Genomic DNA, 15311 nt, shown 5'->3' on the forward strand with positions numbered 1-15311 from the left:
AAAACATATTTTTCCAATAGCTAAATAGGCAGTAATTCAATCAAATAACACAGATTAAGAATTTACAAATATTGTCACTGGCATCCGGACTGAAATAAATGTCAAACTTTAAATTTAAGTTGTGTAGCGGTTATTTCTCTAAGTAATATTAAAGATATAGTTTTCTAAGTTTAAATACATTAAATCATTAATATATTTATGGAAATGTATACGTGTAATTCTGTTACTTTATCTCTGTGTTAAATTACATAAATCATCATAAATTGTGTCGAAACTTATAATTTTCCCGCCGTTAAATGAAAGTAAAACTGCTAACAATGTTATCGACGGGAGATTTAGAAAGGCTAATTACAGAGAAAAGACGTGAGATACAGCAAGAGAAAACTGCTTTGGGTTTATCGCCGCCTTCAAACAGTAATAATGTAAGTGTAAACTATAAGTTACAAAATGAGTCTACCTGTTGCTCAAATATTAATGTAAAGTAATGACAATTGGGGAAAACTCGACTCTACTAACTTATTTTTCGCCAAATGCACCCTTACTTAGCTTTTACCTTATAGCCTGAAGAGGCCTTCATTTCAATATTCATGGATGTAAAGTTTAAATTCCTTTGATTACGTCGCAGGCTCGGCCAGCTTGCCCGACGGGACAACGTGATCATATTGATTTTCTGCCAGTCGCCGCCGGTCGTCTATCGATTTGGTCGTATAGACGGTTACAGCGTGAAATTTTCAGTTCGCGAAATATACTTTTTAGTAGTTAAAGTATTAGTCTTATGATAATGTAAATTTTTTTGTTAGTGTTTTTGATTATTTTTATGTTGGTTTTCATTTAAAAAATATTTAAACAAGTACAAGGTAATTTTGGTAAGCGGTCTTAGTATTTTATTTTTCAATGTTGATAAATACATTTTTTGGTTTTTCTTATGTTTTTAGGTCCCTCAGTTTAGTAACTAGTAATTTTGTAAAAAATATATCAGTAAAAGTTATAATTGAAAAAAATATATATACAATCAGGAATAACATTTTTTTTATCACTTATGACTATTAGAAACTTTTTTAATTTAACTTATTTTTCTGGATTGCTAAGGAAGGGTTATATTTATACTTATTAAAGTACACACATATATATACATAGTGTAACATATTATGATGATGATTGTTTTTCACATCATGATACTTTTTAAAATTCTATTGTAATCAGCTTTATTGACACTGATTTAGGTTTATTTTTAAATGACCTAGACATTATGAAGAGTGAAGAAGTTATCTTAAATATTTATTGGAAGTAAGCATGAAAATGTCAAGTTGTATTGATTTAGCCATTAAGTTCAGGTCATGTCTTTTTGTTCTCTGCCCTGTGACATATGTGGGAGTTTGAAACTGAAAAAATCAAAAGTAAGGTAATTTTCAGGAAGCAGAGGGAAAAGAGAATGTGGACAAGACTGAAAAGAGGGTGAATTTTAATAGACAAAGGGCCTTCTCTGAAAACAATGTGCCTTTTGAAAAAGAAATTTTGCAAGTAAACGAAGCTATATCACCGGATTTGGAAAGATATATTCGGGTACGTATTTAAATTGAAATGATGATATAATATAGATAATTTGAAATTATGATAAATGAATATAATTATATTTGTGGACGTGATGGTTATGGGTTCGATGCCCATACGGGGATATTATTTGGGGTGTAATGTTCCACCACTTAACATATAATCTTCATTCAGGACATTTGTGTGGAAAGTGGACAATGAGTGTCTTAATGCTTATCTCTGTCTACTTTGCTATATGTAAGATATAGTGTGAGGCTAAAAATAGTTGAAACTAAATATATACCCTATATTATAAATTTACTATTGATAAATTTTTATTATTGCACATTCTTAAAATATATAAATATGTGAATAAATTAATGAATTCTTGCATTAATATAAGTTAATAGTAGAGAAAACGTAATAAGTTCACGTTTCTAATATGATGGCGTAACCCAACGCTGCATTTTGTTTAACCAACATCGATTAAAAGAAAATATTTTAAATATTAAAATTATCCTGATGCGAGTGGTACTCGCAGTCACAATCTTCGCGTACGCCTAAGAGAATGCCGTTTATGTGTTAAAAGAATATGAAGATAATTATAATATATTTATTTAAATATTCTCGTGCAGTAGTGCGGTAAACTCCGTTGCCAATAAAAGAAAGGAACTAAAATTTTATATGTAAATACACTGTTTTTAAGTTGAATGCTTTCACAGTTTTCTACAAGTGATAAGTTGAAAAAATAAAGACGTTTTCCTCCGCTACACTCTTCGTTTAGATGTCTTAAATTACTAATTTTAATTCGAATTCAGATTTTTTAAATTACTTGTACATTATATTAATTTACTAAAAGCGGGCGAAGCTGTAGGCGTCACACTAGCTTTAAATAAGTAAATTCATAAATTAATTAACCCAAAAATAACTAAATGATCTCAAAAGCAGATAGCTTCATAAAAATACGCTTAGCCAAATTAATAAAGCGATTTTATCATTGCCAATGTCAAATCAATGTAAAACATGATGGCAGACAGGGCCTTCCTACGCGCTATAATACATGGTTTTAGGTATAATAATATTTTACGATGTTTTTAGCCATATATATGCTATATAAATATTATATAGCGTCGTGTAAGAGACCCTTGGATAGATGCCAAGAAGCGCGGATTCAAATCCTTTTTAAAGTATTTTTATATACCGGCTCCGTGAGGGCAAAACGCGGCGTTAAGTTCCACCACTATACTTTGTTGTAGATGTCTATGTCTTTGTTGTATGATGAATGTCCAAATATCGTTATTCTGAAATAATATGCAAATCTTATTATGTTATAACTGACTATTATATAATTAAATGCCTACATAACCTCAATTTATACGTAAATTATAAATCATAGTGAAATGCTTTGTTTTATATTATTATTTATTCAATTTATGCTATTACATATTACATTAGGCCGTCGTGGCGCAGCGGCACGACGTAGTCTGAGATCGCGACGCTTGTGGGTGCTCCCGTCCCACTCGTGGAATAAATTATTTTCCTTTCCTCGCTCTGGTATACATAAACCGTTTAATTGAGTTCTCCCCCTTATCATGCAAGTTTTTGAAAATTGGGCGGAGAATAGTGTCATAATCTAGGTTCACAAAGCGTGAAAATAAAAACAATAATAACGCATCTAATTATTGCTACGAAAATACATAAATGCAAATGTCCATTAAGTATAGTAAATTTTCTCAATGCTACTTTAAAATACAAATACAGATAAAATAATCCGCCCCGATTAAAAATAGATTAGACTTCAAAGCAACCTTTAAGCCGTTGAGCACAATGGCTTTACGGTTGCTTTGGAGCTTAAGTTTTTAATCATAACTTAGCTCCGAGGTCAGGTTTAAGGCAAACAAAGTTGACCTAGATTTAACACATGAATTGAAACAAAATGCGCAATAAAATATGCTCAAGCATTTCTCGTATTTGCGAAATAATGAATTTAGGGTTAAGTCACTCCAGGAGAAACTCTTGGCACCCTTAGCCAAGACCGTGAGTAGCGATCTAGGAGGAGCACCCTAAGGTCTTACTAGATAATATTAGATAGATTCCTTTAATCTTCCAGTCCATCGAATTTACGAATTTTTCAAACGGTTCAGTTGTTCCTGAGATTTGCGTGTTTAACCAAACGAACACTTCAAATTTATAATATTAGTGTGATTGAATTAGTTAATTGTGAACTTCAAGTTCAGCATCTGAACGCTATAGCTATCTTATAGAGTTAGATATAATATGCATGCTAGGTCAACTATTACAGCAAGGACGTAAATCTCATTGCGGTGATGCGCATGTCCCGTTTGCGGAAATCTTAATGCAGATGTTTCATTATACTGTAGAAACTCGATTATACGGATCCGGCCCACAGTTATACGGATTCGCCATTATCCGGACTATCAAAATGATATTGTACAACCTACTAAGTACAATGAAACCTAATAAAATTTATATGTAAGTATAAATGCAAACGTAATTTATATAGGTATGTATAAATCGTATGTTGGAAAATGTTAATAACTTCTTAATAAACGTAGATTTTCGTTAATTTGTACTTCTTGCTTTTAATAGACATATTACAATTTTGTGCTACATATGTACAAAACCAGCTTTTCTTCGATTATCCGGATTTTCGATTATCCGAATGACTAACGACAACAATTAGTCCGGTTATTTACTTAATTCCTCATATTATTTATCCATTCTAAAGATGTTGGATTTTGATAATATAGGTAGGCAAGGGCTAAAATACCTTAAGCATATAATTTTGAACGCAATCGTAATAGATAAAGTAAATATTCGTATAATATGACTCAAATAAGACATTATGCCTTAGATTTATATAATCATTATGAATATAATTTTGTTCTAAGAAAATTTAACTCGCATTGACCTCTCTCACACGGCCTCAGGTGGAATGAATGTAATAGTAATTTAGTATGTCTAAATTAAAGGTAAATAACATCACGTACCTACGTAACGTTGTGAAGCGAATTTTAAAACCACTTCATTGTTTTTGAAAGTTGTAAATACACCTATTACGATAAACACATAACAACTTGCCAGGGAAAGTCTTACTCACATACAATCTCTTGGATAAACTGACTGATTTATAAGCGTAGGAAAACTTTTATTATGTTTATATCATAATGTCTATTAGTAATGCCTTCCTAGTATGGTAGTTGAGTGGTGAATGCTCTTTCGGTGATTGTCGTTTATTCACAAACCTCACAAGATTTCCATTTTAGCTTCACGCTGTATCACGCTCTCAGTAGGATAGGCAGAGGGGGACTTAGTGTTAAGACACTCCTTTCACATTAAAACACTACCGTTCCCCACATTCGCGAAATTCTCGAGGCATTATGAGTTGAGTGGCGGAACTCAACGTCGCGTTTTGCCCTGTTAGCAAAGCTAGGAAATGAATATATTAAACATCTCATATCCTCATATGGAATCAAACCCACAAGCGTTGCGATTACAGTCGTACGTTTGTGTCAATGCGCCACGACGGCCTCTGCCCTCATCTAATTTATATTACTAGCATTAATCAATATCTAGGCGTAGACACTAAAGTTAGGGAGTGCCTGTATCAAGGCGAGGCCTATATTATATATAACACCGGAAGCTAAGAGGAAGAAGGAAAGTGAAGATACGCATTGCGGTTGCTCGGTGTGAAACGGACATGTTATGAATACGGTTTTTGAATAATAATATCAGTTCTGTAGATTTTTAATTATAATTACTAACAATAATATGATAAAAGATAGTTAGAAGTTTCATCCATTTCATTGAGTTAATAGATTTTCTCCTTAAAAATGTTTTTTTTTTCTATCATGCTTAGAGCCTGACGTAACTTTGACCGCAATGTTACCTGTAAACCTGGCAACCTAGCGTTAAGACACTAAGTTTTCATTAAGACACTTCCATTCCCCACCTTCTCCGTTCCCCAGAGATAGGAAATAAAATATTAAATATTTAATTTTTTCGAGTGTGTGTTTGTTCTCGATATAATTTGATTTTTTTTCACATTATGTAATGCTTTGTATTAATACTTCCATAGTGTCGATGTCAGACGTTTTAATGCATTGATGCACAGATATACGTTTCCGCTAGAACAGATTATAGCAGCTCATTGTTCTAGCCAAGGCTGAAGGCAGGTTCATATACAGATTACCACGACGAACCAATTGTATATAGGTATGTGTATGTGATACATTGTTGCGTATAATGATATGTCATTATTACGTAATTTATATTTACAGATTTTTTAAATAAAATTAATAATTTTCATATTTATTTATATACAATGAATGTGATGCACATTTTTTTATTTTTTAAATATATTTAATATGGATTTCTATCGCATAGTAGGGTAGGCGAAAGAACCTAGCGTCGAGACACTCAATACTCAACCGGAATTCGGGAAGTTACGTGTTGAGTGGCGTAACTAAACACACCCACAACCATCGCGTTACAGTAACACCCTTGCGCCCATGCGCCACGATGGCCTAATTTTATATAATTTCCTATTTTATATAATCTATATATAAAAATAAACTAAACAAATACAATTTTGATGTCGAGCACTTAAATATCTTCAGAAGTAACGATTTAGTTTGTCGCCCACGTACAGTCACTGATAAATAACATCATAATTTCGGTCGCGTTGCAAAAAACGTCCATTGAATTCACTACCCATGACGTAAGGTAAGGATGAGCTTAGATTGTGAGATTATTTCTTGTCGTACATTCGAATAATAAATACACCTGTATAAAATTATACGATTGTTTTTTACTAAATGAGATTGTACTTTTATTGGAACAGTCACCGGACTCTTATTTTGTTCATTTAAAATTAAAAGCTTAGAAATAAATATATACTACTTATATTAAAACCATTTTTTTAAACTATTATTTTTTTATTTTAATCTTCTTAAAGCATTTCTTAGTTCACTTCATTTACTTGAATATTACCTAATAGTGGAGATATAGATAGATAGACCTTTGCGTAATACATATTTTGTTTTAATATAAAATGTGCTAATATCAATTTTTTTGTGTTCCCCACTTTCCCCAATTTTCTAGAAAATGAATGTTTAGTGGCGGAACTGAACGCCGCTTTGTTACCAGAGCCAAGAAATGAAAATATTAATTAATAACCATTTACATATATCCCCGAGTGGGAATCGAACCCATAAACGGTACAGACAGTTAAAGGTGAAGCTAAAAAAGATAGTTTCAACTTTTGTCACCGCCATTACCAGATTTGCAGTTGCGTAGGAGTGCCACAATTGATACACTTGAAGTGGCAGACGCGATGCAAATGTCTCTGACACTTAAACTTGCATACTTTAGTTTAGTAGTTATGGTTGTTTAATACAAACTCATAGTGATATGGAGTGTTGTGAAATAAATGACGTATGTTGTTTTTCGTTGTTGATTTTTTTCTTTTTAACTTATTTAGCTGTTACTGTGAGAGTGGAGTGATGTTAGTGACACACTACTTTGTTTTACAGTTATTTAAACCTTAAAGTGATATTTTGACTTACCATAAGACAAAGAGGGTTTTGCTGTTTTATAGATGACGACCTTTTATTAAGGTTCCGTAGCCGGATGACAAAAAGGGTTTCAACCCTTAGAGGTCCGCCATATTTCTCTGTATGTTTGTCCGTACGTATATCACAGCCATTTTATTGTTTTCGTTTTGTCCCGAAACTCGGACAGAATATGTCATAAAATTTTGTTGTTGTCGGTATGTCTTTATGCTATAAAATTCTATTATCACTCAAAATTCTGATACTTTCAATAATTATTAACAAAAATACATAAGGGGATATTTATATATTTGCTTTGCCTAAACATCAACTATATGATGAAGATTCCATAATGTGTATAAGAATCATTTTTTTCACGGTGTTAACGTACTTTCTGATTATTAATATTTTATATATTTATAATACTTTAATATTATAAATGTTTATACACTAATATTTCAATTGCCACTTGAGTAACACTAAATCGATATCTAGGTGCAGTCAGGTGTCAGGGAGTGGCAGGGCGTGTAATGTAACATTAACCGAAATAGGTTTTCCCACCCCTTAGCCTAACGTTTACACATTTATATGTAGGAAATTAAAGATATGTAAAGGCATAGAAAAGAGGAAAAGAGGAACTTTAGATTTATTTTTAGAATATTAAATATGTTAAGTGAATTGAAAAAAAAATATAACTAAATATTTGAATTCTTTTTAAATATTTTTAATGTTTGTTAATATTACTTCCATAAAACATATTATGGATACCTACGTAAAATATTTATAACTTATGCAGTTTTTTTTGTTTTTCAAATTACTTAGTACTACAGTAAATTCTAAACACTCCTTTCCCCCAATTTTAGCGACATTACGTGTCAAGTGGCGGAACTCAGCACCGCGTTTTGTCTTGTTACCAAAGTGAGGTAATGAAAATAATTTACTCGTTCAAATGGGAATAGCTTAATCACGGCTTAATTACATTGTTTTGAAATTTCTTCTTGGCAAATAAATTTATATAATGAAAGAACTTATTAATCATTGTTAAACTTTTAAGTTATCCATTGTTCAATCGTAGAGATTTTCAACAAAATAAAATAATTTAATTTAAACGTCTGAAAACAAAATTTAGCAATCGATAAATCATTTTTTTTAATGTTTTCTTACTGTAATACCTAAATCTTCTTAAACATGCTGCGTCGATATTTTTCTTTACTAAGTTATAGTCCACACGTTAGTAAGTTACAGTACCTTTTATGAAAGTAATTTAAAAAGATTAGTGTTCTTCTTTATATTTAACAATATGTGATGGCGTCATTAATGCCATTGAAAATGATAAAAAATGATAGTCATCATTATAATTTTAATAATTTCATATACTTTTTAATGCGTGACTATTAAGCTATTAAAACGATTACTTAAAACTAACGTCTTATTTGCGTATGTTGGCTTATAATTAAATCGTAACGGATCGGTGTCTGTACATTGAGGATATATAAGATTAATTGAAGATATACAAAGATATAAAAAGAGTGCTTAGAAATGGCTTAACATATGTAATTGCATTTGTTTTCACTATTTTATTGCAGTTTTGTTTGTTTTTTGTTTTATTTCGATCGTAGTATAAATAAAAAACTTATACCATTTTAAAGAGTCCGACAAAATTGCTATAATTAATTGTTTTATTGAATCAGTTACAATTATACTTTTCAAAACTGATATTATTTTTAAAATTAACACAAAAGTAATGCGGCTTAGTAAATTAATAATTATGTAGTTGAAGCGGGCGAAGCCGCGAGCGGGTCGCTAGTAATGTAATAAAGACGAGGAAGCCCGCATGAGTGTTAAGTAATATAGAAACGGTAGCGGTTACGACCCCTTTGGGTAATTTTTAATTATAGATGCAATGTGTATGTGCAATAATGAATATATTAATCAAATGTGTTACACTCACTCCATCAAACTAATCTAATTGTGTTCTAATACTAGTGGTTGAGTCTGGTTTGCTTTTAGTTTTTAGATTTTGAATTTTAGTAATTTTTTTGGACATCTTCTATGTTGACCATGCTTTTCTTTCATTCTTGTGCAAAGAAAGATTAAAAGAAAGTTTAATTTTACAAAGGTTTACCTTTGTAAAATGTTTTAACATTAATTATATAGTTTCCCGGTAAAACATGCAGTTATGAGTTTTTCTTAAGGCTTCTTCTTCTCCAAAACTATTGTTCTAGGTATATAGATAGGGCATTCTTTCAGTTGTCTTGCTCCTTGTAATTTTAACAAAACTATAACTTGAGCCTATATTTATATTAATGATGAAATTAAGATATTGCTATTATGAGGATCATAAGAGGCCTTCAGAAATATTTTAAATATAAATTCTTCAAAATCATCAAAAACCAAATAAGAGACTATTATAAATATTTATAACGTGCATAGAAAATACAGAATAATGAGATATTACTCTAAATATAATCTTAATGTTAGATTCGTCTGCAAATGAAGCAATAGAGCTAGCGTGAGCAAATCGCGCCTTAGCGTGCCGTAGACCTATAGTCAGTCCGCGATGTAATGCTCTTGTCGATGGTTGCTGTTTATATACCAATTTCCTGTTCCATTTTTGAATTCGCAATTTTCTTTTTTTTCTCTCTTGAAATTCGTGGCTAAGGCTGAACTTAATTGCTTGTTCATATAGTATAGCTATTATAAGAACTGTTTGTTTGTGATGTGTTTTGTTTAATGTTTTAAGTTAAAGTGCTAACTGAAGGGATAAATTTAGACACTTAAAAGAGGTAAATTAGTGTTTATTTTATGTGCTATTTAACAAGATCTGTATTATTTCAATATTTTAGATTTACAATTTTTAAATAACACAAGCATTTTATATTTTCTTCTGCAAAATACGTAAGTTTTAAAGATTGACAACGGTTTTGGTTTAGGGATTATTTTTAAAACATCCTTAGATTATTGGCTTTTGATAATTTATAAAGAATAATTAATATCTTTTTCATAGAGTGTAAAAAAAAAATATTAAATCTATCTTTTCATACCATAAATTAGTTAAAATCAAATAGAAATCTTTGTTGCTACATCCAATATTTTACTTCGACAGAAAGATTGCATCGGCATCTACGAGGCTTTGATTTAATGGCTATCGATTTTCCGCCCACTTCACGATAATAATTAATGTCGGATGTTTCAGGACGCATAATAGGAACATTTAGTTAAGATAGAGATAGAGATTAAAGTAACCAATGAATTTAACTTATATTAACATTTATGTATTAAATACTAGACATTATTTTTGATAAAATATGTTTTTCTATAAAATACAATTTAAAATATTATAGTTAATATATTTTGTTTTTGCATGACCTCATACTGGTCACTCGAGTTATTTAATATTTATTTTTCTTCGCTCTGGTAACGAGATAAAGCGCGGCGTTGAGATTCGCCACTTAACAAGCAATGTCACCAGAATTCGGTTCCTAGGTTTCCTCCGCCTTCCCTGATATGTATAGCAAACAGCGTTAAGCTAAAAAAAACTACATTACGAGAGATTATCTATTTATGGCCAAAATTTCATAAATCTTAGAGGAATTTTATGCGTTTTCTGTGTTTATAACGATATTAAAGCCTGACCACGAAATTAATGTACGTAAATGACGAAACCCAAAATGTACCCCTTTTCCCTTATAAAAGTTATAACTAAAATAAAAACCAAACAAAGACATTTCCGCCTAAATGGTTTTCGAATCGGAATATAATTACATAACCACAATACAATGTTGAGATTTTAAAGCGTTCTATAACATTTTATTATACCTTTGTTTCACTAAGTTATATGAAATAAACACCTTTTATAAATAAAAAACTAAATATTTTTATAAATGCTTTCAGATATGTTTAATGTTTGACAATTTTATAAGAATCTTTATTTTTTATTTTTTTCGCTTTATCCCGCATAGTAGTACATTTCATTGTCTACTCTCCGCTTGAATTCGAGACATTGCTTATTAAATGACACCGAAGCCAGTCGTAGCGCTAATATTTCAAATTAAATATTTTATATTTTTATTTCTGTGTCGAGACAATTGAGTTCCGCCACTCAACACGTAATGCCTCCAGGATTCGGCGGAAAATGGGTAACGGAGTGACTTAACACTATGTTCACTCTGCCTACCTTGATGTGTGCAGGATATGTGTGCATGAAACTAAAAAAAGAATGTTAGAACCTGCCGCTCTTTATCATTTGTCATTATTGCCCCTAGTGAATATACAACCCACATCTGTCGCTTTTGTATAATAACCCTTTTATTTGATTTTCCATGCACATATTTTAAGTGTAAAAAAGTCCGTAAAAGACTCTGTAATCTTTTTTTTTTTGTACAAGAGTCCAGTTTCGCTACTATTTCTATAGTTCAATACACTCTTTCCAGCTTTTGTTTGGGTGAGATTTTATCGTCAGAAATGTAAATCGTCTCTTTCTAGGTCACAAGTATATTACGTCTGTCGATTGTATGGAAATGACCGAAGGCCTGAGGGCTTTGTTTTACAGGGCATTGGTATATATTCAACCCTTATGGGTAAAAGGGTTATCGTCACCGTACTGGTACTACGTGTTTCGTTTGATAATGTGGTTCATTCTTAATTTACGATTTTTGATATGTAGTAGTTAAAAGGCATGAAAGCTATACATATGTAGTTTTAATTTGCAAAATCTGTACTAGAACTTATAGAACACGTATTAAAAAAATATTAATAGTATTCAAAAATGTTAAAAATTATTAACATTTATTAAAAAATATGTTAACTCTCTATTCTAATATAACAAGACGAAAAATACCAGTGTCGGAATATAATTATCGTTTCTTTTGATAAAAATAACTATATAATTGTTCTACGCTAAAATATGCTTAGAATTCTCTCAAGCAAGTAATTGGGCTATTATCATCATCGAGAGAAAGATTTCAAAGGCTTTTTGGTTCTTTGTACTTTTATATGAGGTCGTCAGACAGTGTCTGAGTGATGTAGGTTCGATCCCCATTTATGGGAATGATTATGTTTAAATTATTTTCATTTCCCCGCTCTGGTAAACAATAGCGCCGTTGAGTTCTACCACGCAACGAATGGAGTGTCTCAACACTTGGTAATACCAACTCTGTTATGCGGGAAATTGAATATATTATTTTTGTAAATCAACGTTAATATTTTACAATCGTTAAAATTTTGTACAAACTAAGCTTCTATCAGAAATAGAGAAAAGCTGTTAGAAAAATATATATTTTTAGTAAATTTTTGGACTTGAACTTTCTTGTTTTTGTTATACGCAGAAATACAATATATTATGGAGGTCGAAGTTTTATTAGTATGATGTGGAATTTGACTAACAAATAATGTTAGTAATTTGGTTTTATGTATTATTTCTAGAACGAAAACAACGACGAAAGCTAGTATTTGACCTAAGTTATTAGACCTATTTCTTAGAATATGTACTTACATTTTTAAAGTATTCATTGAGTTTTGGTTTTTCTTTCGATTTTATGTATTAAAACAATAGCTGTATAGCTTTTTAATACGGATTTACCTGCATGAGGTATACTTATCCATTTGATATAAGTAAAGAAATGTATTAAAACATATGACCACATTCTAAGTGCCCAAAGTATCTCTGAATCCAGGAGAAGGGGGTCTACATATATAACGTGATGTAAAATATTCTACAGCATTGATAAACAGGTTATCCAACACAAAAATATTTTTTCGATTCATATCTGGATATAATTCCCAAGATTGGGCAGTTGATATTACAAAAATATTTTAAAAAATTATGACAATGGCATTTATTATTATGAAGTAAACAATGAACAATAACTTACCTAAGTTAATAAATACCTCCAACAGTAAAAAGTATGATTTTAATGTCTTTAAAATACAATGGATATTGTATTTTTTTAAACATTTTTTTATATTTCTCTATTGTTAATAAATGCATATAGCTACTAGATTCTTCACATCGGAAGGCAAGGGGAACCTGGGAACCTAACGTTCAAACACTATTAACTCTGTTTCAATTAAGACACTTAGCGAATAATGAAAATATTAATTATTTCATTTCCTCGAGTGGAAATCGAATCCACAATTCGATTGCATGTGCACCACGAGTGGTCTCAATTTAGTCTAACTATTTATATTATAAATAATTATAATATAAATAATTAGCATAGTCTGGTATAAACCTGGCTATTATAACAATTATACTTTGTAGTACAACTTTAAAAGTACGATAAAGAAGACCTTGCTTGTTAAAAGAAGACATGATGTCATACTCATGTGAATCCTTTTCGTTTTTTAATTGCCGTTGATATAATTAACAAAATAAACTATAAATTATATTCAATAAGAGGGTTTTTTTATTCGCTTCGCTTGTCCGATATGTGTATCCAGCTCCAGTCATGGCTAAATCGTACTACTGTAAACACGACAGGTTTTGGGTTCGATTTCTACTCGAGCAAATTAAATATTTAATATTTTCATTTCCTTGCTCTTGTACTAAGGCATGTACTTTTCTACGAATTCCGTTCTGGAAATTCGACGGAAAGTAGAAATGTGAGCGCAGTGATTTAAGACTAGGTTTCCATGTTCCCTTTGCTACGTGCGAGATGCAACGTGAATCGTTGAAAATGTCAAAAGAACGCAGTTAGGTACGCCGTGTAATTATAAAAATAAGAATATAAATAAATTGAGAAACGAAGTGACTTGAAATTATCTTTCTCTACGTGTAATAAATAAAAAAGTAAAATTAAAGCAAAATATCTAAGCATTTTTTAACACTGTTAGTTAGCAACGTTAGTTACCTGTAGCAGAGGGAACCTAGTGCATAGGTCACCTTTATTTCTAACTTTCCGCTTAATTTTCGAGACATTGCGTGGTACGCCACTTTTACTCAACGCCGCGTTTTATCTTATCATAGCGAGAATATGAAAAAAAAACATTACCGGTAATCGAACCTACAGCCGTCCCGATAAATAATTTATTCATAATTAATATTAATTCAATTATAATCAGCATCATTTAAAATGTCGGAAGCGGATTCACTCTGTAATTATTCTAATTATGTGTCGGTTTCGTATATGTAATGGCGACAAATCACGCATCTGTTCACAGCCTACAGTCAACAGTGAAAACGTGAATTTGCATGTCGTCGGGTTGAGGTTGACGACCCCAGCTTATATAATTGTTATAAATAATTATATAGGTAAATGTTATATCATTGTTCATTTTAATGATAGAAGAGTGTTGTTATGATGATTTTATTAGCAGTTAGTTGTTAATATACTCAACAAATCTATTATTTATTGTCAGTTCACATAAACTTGTTTTTAAACTAGTGTGTTACGGAATGTAATACTAGGTATGAAAATTTGTAATTTTTGTATCCTGCATATAGCAGGGTAGGCAGAGGGAACCTAGTGTTAAGACATTCAGTAAATAGTGAAAAGTTCAGTCAGGAATCTAAGTTGGAAAATGTGGTTAAATAACCCTTTACCTAATAACCCTTTTTGTTATAAGTACACCACATGAGAGTGAAAAATACCTAATGATTAATATTAATAATCTCTCACATAACAAGCTACTCTGGTGTTACACACGGGGTCGTCGGCAACGGTGATCACTTACCACCCGTTTGCTTGCCTTGTCTTTTCCATAAAAATAGCATCGAAACAGACAGCGTGCAATGTCTCTGTAACCAGAGGAAATCGGAAAACGGAGTACCTTAACACGATATTCCTGATATAATATTCATTTCACTACAAAAATTGACCAGTACTAATATTTATTTTTGTAAAATCTTTAAATAAAGGATATTATTATTATATTACAGCGATACGTAGGTCTACCCGTAATGCTGAAAGCGGGGGAGTACTCGCCCAACAATCCTCTAATACGCGGTGAGAGAACTTCAGGAGATGTTCTGCTGGGACTAGGAGAGTATGAGAGGCGGAGAAACACGTTAAGGAAGATACGACAACGGCAGTATAAGGAATATCTTGATGAGGTTAGTGGTTTTTCGTGGATGAATTTTGTAAGTAAGGATTACTTATTATTATAATTTTTATTGTTAGCAGTATACAAATATTTTTGTTTTGTCGATCAGAGTGAATTAAAATGTAATTGTGTCCATACAAAGATAGTCGATATATTTATTTTATA

The 15311-nt window shown here is 31.2% G+C and overlaps 1 protein-coding gene across 4 annotated transcripts in view; it reads left to right on the forward strand.

The window, feature by feature from the left end:
• The first annotated feature begins 94 nt into the window (after positions 1 to 94).
• The window catches only part of LOC146535127 (uncharacterized), a 27919-nt gene continuing 12702 nt past the window's right edge, over positions 95 to 15311 (forward strand). The window contains exons 1-3 of one of the 4 annotated variants that reach the window (XM_085191863.1): positions 95 to 422; positions 1414 to 1563; positions 14983 to 15156. In XM_085191863.1, coding sequence (XP_085047989.1) covers positions 297 to 422; positions 1414 to 1563; positions 14983 to 15156 — 450 coding nt within the window. In that variant the 5' untranslated portion in view covers positions 95 to 296. Of the gene's footprint in view, positions 423 to 666; positions 867 to 1413; positions 1564 to 9662; positions 9890 to 14982; positions 15157 to 15311 lie in introns of those variants that run through there. The other 3 variants (XM_085191864.1, XM_085191865.1, XM_085191866.1) reach the window with 3 other exon arrangements.

This window comes from Heliconius melpomene, chromosome 10, assembly GCF_056956725.1.
Source record: "Heliconius melpomene rosina isolate 202511_hmr_F chromosome 10, ASM5695672v1, whole genome shotgun sequence".
NCBI classification, from domain to species: Eukaryota; Metazoa; Arthropoda; class Insecta; order Lepidoptera; family Nymphalidae; genus Heliconius; species Heliconius melpomene.